Source organism: Carcharhinus amblyrhynchos, chromosome 35, assembly GCF_965287045.1.
Source record: "Carcharhinus amblyrhynchos chromosome 35, sCarAmb.v2.hapA, whole genome shotgun sequence".
NCBI lineage: Eukaryota > Metazoa > Chordata > Chondrichthyes > Carcharhiniformes > Carcharhinidae > Carcharhinus > Carcharhinus amblyrhynchos.
In genome coordinates this window covers 3,635,814-3,647,749 of record NC_137358.1, presented here as the reverse complement: position 1 = coordinate 3,647,749, position 11,936 = coordinate 3,635,814, and the positions used below count along the sequence as shown (strand labels likewise).

At 48.7% G+C, this 11,936-nt stretch overlaps 1 protein-coding gene across 1 annotated transcript in view; it reads right to left on the bottom strand.

Moving 5' to 3' along the window:
- The window catches only part of prmt1 (protein arginine methyltransferase 1), a 15,920-nt gene extending 15,068 nt beyond the window's left edge, over positions 1–852 (bottom strand). The window contains exon 1 of the mRNA XM_080217379.1: positions 769–852. Within this exon, the coding sequence (XP_080073505.1) occupies positions 769–786 (18 nt within the window). The 5' untranslated portion in view covers positions 787–852. The remainder of the gene's footprint in view (positions 1–768) is intronic.
- Positions 853–11,936: the final 11,084 nt, after the last annotated feature.

Below are 11,936 nucleotides of genomic sequence, written 5' to 3'. Positions count from 1 at the left end.
GACCTGGTGAGGGAGGAAGGGGGGGGGGGGTGGTGACCTGGTGAGGAGGAAGGGGGGGGGGGGTGGGGTGACCTGGTGAGGAGGAAGGAGGGGGGGGGTGGTGACCTGGTGAGGAGGAAGGGGGGGGGGGTGGTGACCTGGTGAGGAGGAAGGGGGGGGGGGGGTGACCTGGTGAGGAGGAAGGGGGGGGGGGGGTGGTGACTGGAGGAGGGGGGGGGGGGGGTGGTGACCTGGTGAGGAGGAAGGGGGGGGGGGGGAGGTGGTGACCTGGTGAGGAGGAAGGGGGGGGGGGGGGAGGTGGTGACCTGGTGAGGAGGAAGGGGGGGGGGGTGGTGACCTGGTGAGAGGAAGGGGGGGGGGGGTGGTGACCTGGTGAGGAGGAAGGGGGGGGTGGTGATGACCTGGTGAGGGAGGAAGGGGGTGGTGACTGGGAAGGGGGGATACACGCAGCATTTTTTTGGGTGGAGGAATCTCCCCTCGCCCCTTGTGCCGGGCTCGGGCTGTGAGGGGGTGGTTTAATAACCCGGGCCCCCCCACTTCCAGGTTGCCCCCCCCCAGGGCCCGCATCGACGCCGCCTCCATTTTGCCCCCTCCCCGCGCGGACAACCTCACCCAGCTCCCGCCGCCTCCCCTCAGCGCCACCCCGCCATGGCCCCCCCCGCGGCTCCACCTCCCCCTCTCGCTCCGCCGGGGCTTTTATTCGGTAAGCCCCCCCTCTCTCCGCCTCCACCGTCGCCATTCCCCCCACCGCCGCCTGCCCGCACCCACCTCCATGCATTCGGCCATCTTGTGAAAGAAGGGCCGTCATGTTCGGCGCCGCTTTTATACCAGGAGGGCCGCCGCGGAGCGCCCACCCACCCACTTCCCTCCGGCTCCTCCCATTGGCTCCCGCCCGCGCGACCTCTCCCTCTCCATTGGTCAGATTAGCTGTCACTCAAACTGGGGGCGCCTAGCCGCTCGGTGATTGGGCGGTCGCCACGTCAGTCAACCCCCTACAGCGTCCCACCCACTAGGCGGGCCAGGCGCCGACCCCAGCCTCCTATTGGTTGGTGGGACTGTCAATCAAGCTCCACGGCAAAGCCCGCCCCCTCTGGCAGCTGATTGGTCAATGCTGCCCCAGCAGGAAGTACTGAGAGTTACAGCTGAACCCACGTGGACTCAGTCAATGCATTGGAGCTATTTTACACAGGGTCTCAATGGCAGCAGCTACACACAGCTTAAAATCCTCTTCAGTTCAAATACTGGGACAAATTAGCCCAAGACCTCACACGTAACATTTAATACGAAGGGTATTTGATTTATTATTGTCACTTGTATTGGGATACAGTGAAAAGTATTGTTCTTTGCTCTACACAATGCATGCCATTGTAATGGGCATACCGTTCACAGAGTACATAGCGGAGAAGGAGAAGGTGCAGAATGTAGTGTTACACATAGGGTGTGAAGAAAGATCAATTTAATGTATTTGATTTTATTTATTATTGTCACATGTATTTGGATACAGTGAAAATCACACCATACAAAGCATACCATTCATACAGCATATGGAGAGAAGCAAAGGCGGGTGCAGGATGTAGTGTTGCAGTAAGGGATGGGTGTAGAAAAAGATCAGCTTGATTTATTATTGTCACGTATTGGGATACAGTGAAAAGTATTGTTTCTTGTACGTTATACAGATAAAGCATACCATTCATAGAGTACATGGAGGAAGGAAAGGAGAGGCTGCAGAATATAGTGTTACAGATAGGGTGTAGAGAAGGAACAAAATGTATTTGATTTATTGTCACATATTGGGATAACAGTGAAAAGTATTGTTTCTTGCATGCTATACATGTTTCTTGCATGCTATTCTTGCATGCGACAGATCAGCTATGATCTTATTGAATGGCGGGGCAGGCTCGAAGGGCTAGATGGCCTACTTCTGCTCCTATTTCTTATGTTCTTATGTTCTTATATTGTTCATAGAGTACATAGAGGAGATGGAAAGGAGAGGGTGCAGAATGTAGTGTTGCAATTACAGATACAACATAGAGAAAGATTAGCTTACTATATGAAAGGAGTTAAAGTCAAGTTTTAACAGCATAGAATGAGAATGAAAGATAGAATTTAGGGGGTAAAATTTATTAGTCTCACAAGTAGGCTTACATTAACACTGCAATGAAGTTACTGTGAAAATCTGCTAGTCACCATATTCTGGTGCCTGTTTGGATACATGAGGGAGAATTTAGCATGGTCAAACCACCTAACCAGCACGTCTTTCAGACTGCGGGAGGAAACCGGAGCACCCAGAGGAAACCCACACGTGCACAGGGAGAACCTGACCTCAGCCAGGAATCGAACCTGGATCCCTGGCGCTGTGAGGCAGCAGTGCTAACCACTGTGCCACCTTAAAACGGTGACTACACTTCACTGCTTTGTCTAAACTGCTTTCTCCTGAGTTTATGTAAAGCTGCGTAGTAACACAAGTCTCCCTTTCAAACTGAATTGGGTAGACTGGTATTTATGGAAAGTATATTAGCTCATAGTACAGATCAGGTTAATCAAGGAGCTTAAACAAAGCAAGAAGAGTGGCATAGCCAGTTGCTGTGGCGACAGCAATTTGTTGCAGCAGCCAATGACAAAGACAGATCTAGCACCAGAGAATTCACTAGAAACATAGAACCTAGAAACATGTGCAGGCCATTCAGCCCTTCCAACCTGCTCCGCCATTCATTATGATCTTGGCTGATCATCGAATTCAACATCCTGATCCTGCCTTTACTCCATGTTCCTTGATCCCTTTAGTCCCAAGAGCTTCCATACCCATTATCCTCAAGCTTTGACCCCTACTTCTGGTGGGTGGGTGGGGTGGGGGGGGGGGGGGGGGGGAGAGTCCAGAACTAGGGGGTCATAGTTTGAGGACCTTTTAGAAGTGAGGCGAGGGGAAATTTCTTCACCCAGAGGGTGGAGAATGTGTGGCATTCACTCCCACAGAAGGTAGTTGAGGCCAAAACATTGTGTGATTTGAAGAAATTAGATATAGCTCTTGGGGCTAAAGGGATATGGGGTGGATCAGGATGTTGAATTTGATGGTCATAATGAATGGCAGAGAAGGGCCGAATGGCCTACTCCTGCTTCTAGTTTCTACCTCCCCCTGTGATTGGTTTAAAACGTTCTGCGAAGTGTCTTGCTGCATTAAATTTACTACATTAAAGGTGCTATATAAATGCAAGTTGTGTTAAAATCAGGGATTGTGTCACAGAGGATGTTATACAACTATACAGGGGTGACCCATCAGTGATTTGTTAAAGTCCTGTGTTCCTGATGCTGATAACGGATGTGGCGATTTCCTCCTTCGATTCCTGCCACCTTCACAAGCGTGTGGGTAACTTCCTGTTCACTAACTCATCAAAATGGAAATTTGTGACATTTTGTCACGGTTGTGAAATTATGAAACTGCATTTCCATGGCACCTTTCTCGATATCCTAAGGTGCCTCAAAGCCAATGAAGTACGAATGGGGTGGCAAGGTAGCACAGTGGTTAGCACTGCTGCCTCACAGTGTTTACTCTGCCTTACGGTGTTTATCCCAGTCCAACGCTGGCATCTCCACATCATGGCCTCTCAGCGCCAGGGACCCAGGTTCTGTTCCCAGCTTGGGCCTGTCTGGAGTTTGCATGTTTTCCCCGTGTCTGCGTGGGTTTCCTCCGGGTGCTCCGGTTTCCTCCCACAGTCCAAATGATGTGCTGGTTAGATGCATTGGCCGTGCTAAATTCCTCTACTGAACAGGCGCCGGACTGTGGCGACTAGGGGATTTTCACTGTAACTTCATTGCGGTGTTAATGCAAGCCTTACTTGGGACTAATAAATAAATGTTTTTACTTATGAAATGTGGTCACTGTTGTAACGTGGGAAACACAGCAACCAATTTGTGCACAGCAAGCTCCCACAATGAGTCCCTGCTCCTGATGATAGCTTTCTGTTCAATATTAATGCTCACCCATATGTTTCCAATGGGATCCAAAGATGTACGTGTTAGGTGGATTGGCCTTGATAAATTGCCCCTTAGTATCGGGGGATTAGCAAGGTAAATAGGTGGGGTTACGGGGATAGAGCCTGGGTGTATGCTCTGTTGGAAAGTAGCCGCAAACTCGATGGGCCAAATGGCTTCCTTCTGCACTGTATGATCTTTCTTTCCTCATAGAATCAGTGCAGAAGGAGGCCATTCAGCCCATCAGACCTGCACCAATGATATTCCCACCCAGGCCCCAGTTGAAATCATTTAAAAAAGAGTTTAAAGCAAATCAAAGTAGTCAGATTTGACTTGATTATTGTCACATGTATTAGTATACAGTGAAAAGTATTGCTTCCTGCACGCTATATAGATGAAGCACACCATTCATAGAGAAGGAAAGGAGAGAGTGCAGAATGTAGTGTTACAGTCAAAGCTAGGGTGTAGAGAAAGATCAACTTAAGTGCAAGGTAGATCCATTCAAAAGTCTGACAGCCGCAGGGAAAAAGCTGACAATCGGTTGGTACGTGACCTCAGACTTTTGTATCTTTTTCCAGATGGAAGAGAGAATGTCCGGGGTGCGTGGGGTCCTTAATTATGCTGGCTGCTTTGACTCTCTCTACGCTTGCCGCTGCCTCAGCAATGGTTGGGAGGCTGGCTCCCCTGGACCGGACTTCATTCATGACCCTTTGTAGTTCCTTGCGTTCTTGGGCATACCAAGCTGTGCTGCAACCAGAAAGAAGGCTTTCTATGTTGCATCTGTAAGATGTTTGAACTATGGATCCTGATCTTTCTAACCCACAGACCACAAATCAATAAGGACAGGCAATAACACCTCCTCCACCATCATAGGAACATAAGAAATAGGAGCAGGAGTAGGCCATCTAGCCCCTTGAGCCTGCCCCGCCATTCAATAAGATCATGGCTGATCTGTCGTGTCTCAGTTCCACATTCCCGCCCTCTCCCCATAACCCTTAATCCCCTCTCTTATCAAAAACCCATCAACCCGCGTCTTAAAAATATTTAGCGAGGCAGCCTCCACCACTTCAACGGGCAGAGAATTCCAGAGATTCACCACCCTTTGAGTGAAGAAGTTCCTCCTCAACTCCGTTCTAATCCTCAACACCGGTGCCCCACAAGTCTGTGTTCTCAGCCCTCTTACTATACTCCTTACACACCTACGTCTGTGCGGCCAAATTACCCTCCAACTCGATTTTCAAGTTTGCCAACGACACCACCGTAGTGGGTCGGATCTCAAACAACGATGAGATAACATACAGGAATGAGACAGAGAATCTGGTGAACTGGTGCGGCAACAATAATCTCTCCCTCAATCTCAACAAAACGAAGGAGATTGTCATCAACTTCAGGAAGCGTAAAGGAGAACACGCCCCTGTCTACATCAACAGGGATGAAGTAGAAATGGTCGAAAGCTTCACATTTTTAGGTGTCCAGATCACCAACAACCTACCCTGGTCTCCTCCATTCCGACACTACTGATAAGAAAGCCCACCTACTTTCTCAGGAGACTAACAAAATTTGGCATGACTCTCATCAACTTTTACTGATGCACTACAGAAAGCATTCTTCCTTGATGTATCACAGCTTGGTATGGGGTCCTGCTCTGCCCAAGACCACAAGAAACTACAAAAGGTCATGAATGTAGCCTAATCCATCACACAAACCAGCCTCCCATCCATTGATTCGGTCTACACTTCCCACTGCCTTGGAAAAGCAGCCAACATAATTAAGGACCCCACGCACCCCGGACATTCTCTCTTCCATCTTCTTCCTTCGGGAAAATGATACAAAAGTCTGAGGTCACGTACCGACCGACTCAAGAACAGCTTCTTCCCTGCTGCTGTCATCAGACTTTTGAATGGACCTACATCGCACTAAATTGATCTTTCTCTACACCCTAGCTATGACTGTAACACTATATTCTGCACCCTCTCTGAACGGTATGCTTTGTCTCTATAGTGTGCAAGAAACAATATTTTTCACTGTATCCTAATACATGTGACAATAATAAATCAAATCAAAAAGAAAGAACAGCTGATATATTCAGGATGGTGAGTAGCTTGGAGGGGAACTTGCGGGTGGTGGTGTTCCTATGTGTCTGCTGTCCCTTGTCCTTCTAGATGGTAGTGGTCAGGGGTTTGGAAGATGCTGTCTAAGGAGCCTTGTTGAGTTGCTGCAGTGCTTCTTGTAGATGGTACACATGCTGGTGGAGAGAGTGGGTGTTTGTGGATGTGGTGCCAATTAAGCGGGGCTGCTTTGTCCTGGATGGTGTCGAGCTTCTCGAGTGTTGTTGGAGCTGCACCCATCCAGGCAAGTGGGGAGTATTCCAGATTTGTACCTTGTAGATGGCGGACAGGCTCTGAGGAGTCAGGAGGTGAGTTACTTACTACAGGATTCCTAGCCTCTGACCTGCTCTTGTAGCCACGATACTTACATTGCTGGCTCCCCAAAGAGGAACAAATTTATAGTTTATTTATTAGTGTCGCAGACAGGCTCACATTAACACTGCAATGAAGTCACTGTGAAAATCCCACTCTTGCCACACTCCGGTGCCTGTTCAGGTACATGGAGGATTCAACTGATGGGCCAAATCGAGGAGTCTTTGCCTTGTATTTAACCGGGACTGTCAGTTCCTCTGGCACTCCTGGAGGTAGACTGCTGACTGCGAGCACTAAGTGCGCTGCTGTTGGGATTGTAAATAAAGAGGATTCTGGCAAAGGGAGTTCTGCCTCCGAAGACTTATTACAACGACCGCGTGGAAAAAAAAATACAAAGCGTACTTCATTAGAAAGACATTTATTTGTGGAACATTTTTACAGACATTATTAAGAGATTTTTGCCAATGCAGGGCTGGGCTTCAAGCAATTAAATTCATACAAACCAGGCCTGGCCAATAAAAAAAACATTAAAACATTAACATATCGTCAGTAAACCAAGACCAGCATGGCTCTGATAGGCCACGTGGCCCACCTTCAGTGTTGTAACCATTCTAAACACGTAGGAAACCAAAATACCACAGCAGCTGCACATCGGAAATAAAAACAGGAAATGCTGGATAAACTCAGCAGGTCTGGCAGCGTCTGTGCGGAGAGGGAAAAACGGAGTTACCCGATACCATAAAATGCTACGCTTGGTCAGTGGACCATCCCATTGTCCGCCCCTCGCCCGCTCCGATGCCTGGGGCGGGGGGCAGGCAAAATTCCAGCCAATGTTTAGAGTCAGTACGATCCTGCCACAGAACGGCCAGATCAATTCCTGGTTAGCAGCGGGGAACCACAGATAATTTGCATTGTTCTAGTTACACAGAGAGACCTTCCCATCTCCCTTACTGTTCTATTCCTTTGTGTTTTTTCGAGGGTTGACGTATTGCTGGGGGGGTTACCCAGCTTTTATGGGAAATATTAACCAAAGTGACCGCTCTTCGGGAGCCTAAGAACAGGGGGAGGCTATTCAGCCCCTCTAAGTCTATCCCACTATTCAATGGCTGAACTGTAACTCAGCTCCATTTACCCACAATCGATCCATGCGCCATTGAAACCCTTAACCAGAGTCTGGAAGGCAGGCCATTCGACTACAGGAAGCCTCACCGCCAATCATCACTTGCAAAATACATATAATATTAATTCTAGTTTTTAGCACTGGGCATGGAAGGGGAAATCTGCCGGTTTTTTCCCCATTTCTCCCAGCCCAGTGACAGAGAGGTAACTTGTAGTCTCGCAACTGCTACTTTGACCAAAGCCTGGTTAACCCAGGGCACGCCGGGATGGTGAAGGTGAGATCTTCTGTCTCTCACCTTCACATCATGTGGCTCTGTCTAAGTCAGTGAGCTACGTGGGAGATTTTTCTAAAAAATACATTCAGACGGATTTCTCCATTTGATAGCTTTGCCGTAGTTTTTATAAAGTTTATTTACTGGTATCACAAGTTACATTAACACTGCGATGAAGTTACTGTGAAAATCCCCTGGTAGCCACACTCTGGCGCCTGTTCGGGTACACTGAGGGATTTAGCATGGTCAAGGCACCTAACCATAGATTCACAGCATGGAAACAGGCCCTTCAGCCCAACTTGTCCATGCTGCCCATTTTACCACTAAACTAGCCCCAATTGCCCACATTTGGCCCATTTCCCTCTATACCCATCTTACCCATGTAACGGTCTAAATGCTTCTTAAAAGACAAAACTGTACCCGTTTCTACTACTGCCTCTGGCAGCTTGTTCCAGACACTCACCATCCCCTGAGTGAAAAAGATTGCCCCTCTGGACCCTTTGGTATCTCTTCCCTTTCACTGTAAACCTATGCCCTCTAGTTTTAGACTCCCCGACCTTTGGCAAAAGCACATCTTTGGGACTGTGGGAGGAAACCGGAGCACCCGGAGGAAACCCACGCAGACACGGGGGAGAGAACGTGCAGACTCCGCACAGACAGTGACCCAAAGCCGGGAATCGAACCCGGGTCCCTGGCGCTGTGAGGCAAGCAGGGCTAACCACCGTGCCACCGCTATTCCCACGTCATAGAATCACAGAACCCTACAGTGCAGAAAAAGGCCCTTCGGCCCATCGAGTCTGAACCGACCATAATCCACCCAGGTCCTACCCCCATATCCCTACATATTTTACCCGCTAATCCCTCTAACCTCAGCATCCCTGGACACTAAGGGGAAATTTTAGCACGGCCAATCAACCCAACCCGCACATCTTTGGGACTGTGGGAGGAAACCGGAGTACCTGGAGGAAACCCACGCAGACACGAGGAGAATGTGCAGACTCCACACAGGCAGTGACCCAAAGCCGGGAATCGAACCCAGGTCCCTGGAGCTGTGAAGCAACAGTGCTAACCACCGTGCAAGGCCATTCAAATGAGGGACAGTAAAGCAGGGTGGTTTGTTGATCGGGATCTCCGTCTCCTGTAAACATTCCGATTAAGACCGGCTCACAAAAGTAGAACACGCACAGAATTCAGGAAAACAGTCAGAAACAGCAACACATCACACAACTTACCGTGAAAATCAATATAAAATCATTTAAAAAAAAATCACAATTTCACATCTTACAAAAGCATTAAAAATGTACAATTTACATATACATCTGCTTACAACAAAATCAAATACACAGAACACGTTATAATGGAGAACTAAAATGTTCTTCAAATCAACACTCACTGCTGAGGCAGCAATTTGTTTCCCTGATCGAATGCTACTTGTCAAATCGTCCAGGAGTCTGGGGGGGAGGTTGTGGGGAAAAAAAAACGCTACTCGCTTTAGGCCACTTTCCAAACCTGTTTGCCAATTCGTGCTCCAAAATGGCTCCACCGTCACCCCTCCTCTTCTTCCCAACCCCAACCATATCTCAGAGACTGGTCAACCCCAGCAGGCATCTCTGCCCAGTCTGATTTTATCCACCACCCATTTCTGGCTTACATATTTTCCAGCAGGCTACTTACTGCTTGGGGAGGATTGGGAAGTGGGGGGGCGGGAGGGAGGCGGGTGTCACTGGATACTGAATCATAGAATCCCTACAGTGCAGAAGGAGGCCATTCAGCCCATCAAGTCTACACCAACCAAAATATCACCCAATAAACCCACATATTTACCTTACTAATCCCCTTGACACTAAAAGGGCAATTTAGCACGGCCAATCCACTCAACCCGCACATCTTTGGATTGTGGGAGGAAACCAGAGCACCCGGAGGAAACCCACGCAGACATGGGGAGAACGTGTAAACTCCACATAAGGCAGTTAGCCAAGGCTGGAATTGAACCCAGGTCCCTGGCGCTGAGAGGCAGCAGTGCTGATGGCATGGTGGCACACTGCTGCCTCATAGCACCAGGGGCATGAGTTCAATTCCCAGCTTGGGTCTGGAGTGGAGTCTGCACATTCTCCCTGTGTCTAAGTGGGTTTCCTCCATGTGCTCCAGTTTCCTCCCACAGTCCAGAGATGTGCGGGTTAGATGCATTGGCCATGCTAAATTGCCCCTTAATTTCAGGGGGACTAGCAGGGTAAATGCATGGGTTTATGGGGACAGGGCCTGGGTGGGATTGTAGTCGGTGAAGACTTGATGGGCTGAATGGCCTCCTTCTGCACTGTAGGATTCTATGACCTGGAACTGGACAATCCCTCCACCCCACCCAGTCCAAGAGAATTGTAGTATTAAAGTAGTATTAAAGAAATTCTTCTGTTCTTCACAAAAGGTTAATGCTACTTTTACTTAAATTATTCATTTGTGGGTCTTGGGCATCGCTGGCCGGGCCAGTATTTATTGCCCATCGGTAGTTGAGACTCAACCACATTGTTGTGGCTCTGGAGTCACATGTAGGCCAGACCGGGTAAGGACGGCAGATTTCCTTCCCTAAAGGACATTAATGAACCAGATGGGTTTTTCCGACAATGGTTTCATGGTCATCAGTAGATTCTTAATTCCAGATATTTTTTATTGAATTCAGATTCCACCATCTGCCGTGGTGGGATTCGAACCCGGGTCCCCAGAACATGAGCTGAGTTTCTTGATTATTAGTCTAGTGACAGTACCAGTAGGCCACCGCCTCCCCGTGAATAGAAAGGGAGTTGGTAAACGCCAATGTGTAGCGATTGGGAGGAAGAGGAGGTCACCCATGGTTTCTGAAGCTCCCCGCCACAGCCGGGGGGAGGGGGGGGGGGGGGCTTTATTTCAACTCATGCCCTGATCTGTTGTAGACTCGATAGAGATAGATCGCAGTGTTTAAACAATAACTCCATTGTCGCTATATCAAGTGACCACCAGAAGAAAGTGAGTCAGATAAATTCTGGTCTTAAATCTTTCCTCAGCCAATTGCTCCCAGGTTTGCGCTGACCTTGGAGCAGGTCCAGAGTCCAAGATGCGGACTTGCTTCCTTATCTTGGGCAATAAACTCAAAGTCGATTACTATCCATGACAGCAAAGCGCGCTGAATGAGGTGTAATTGCTGGAAATACACCAAACCCTCAACCTTCTCACCCATCTCAGCATTAAGCAAATATCGGAATAGATATATTTGTTTCAGCGAAATCGTTTCACAGAATCCCTACAGTGCAGGAGGAGACCATTCAGCCCATCAAATCTGCACTGACCACAATCCCACCCAGACTCTATCCCCGAAGCCCCACATATTTACCTTGCAAATCCCCCCTGACACTAGGGTCAATTTAGCACGGCCAATCGACCCAACCAGCATATCTTTGGGCAAGGAAACCTGAGGAAACTCACGCAGACACTGGGAGAACGTGCACAGACAGTGACCCGAGGCCGGAATTGAAGCCGGGTCCCTGAAGCTGTGAGGCAGCAGTGCTAACCACTGTGCCACCATGTCCCCCAATCTTCACTCACCCACAAAAGTTGGGTGAGTGAAGACGGAAAGTGAGACCCTCGCTAACCCAAACCTGACATGCAGGGATCCGAGATATAGACAGTGAATGGTTCCTTACATTTTACTTTGGCTCAAATTCAAGGGATTAAAGTTAATTTGGCTTTTAGTGGTTTTGTCTACCTGTAGCTCAGTCCACATAGTCAAGGAAATTTTTTTTTTTTAGTTGACAAGTCTGAGCGATGGAAAGCAGGTTGTGATTCACTATGGCTTTGTGACTGTACAAGATTCAACAGATAATACAGATGTTCTTTCTTTATTATGATCCTACAGTGAAGGAGGTGGCCATTTGGCCCATTAACTCTGCACCAAACACAATCCCATCCTATCCCCATGATCCCATGCATTTACCCTAGCTCGTCCTCCTGACACTAAGGGGCAATTTAGCATGGCCAATCTATCCTAACCTGCACATCTTTGGACTGTGGGAGGAAACCGGAGCACCTGCCCACGCAGACACGGGGTGAGCATAAAGACTCCACACAGACAGTGACCCAAGCCGGGAATTGAACCCAGGTCTCTGGCACTGTGAGGCAGCAGTGCTAA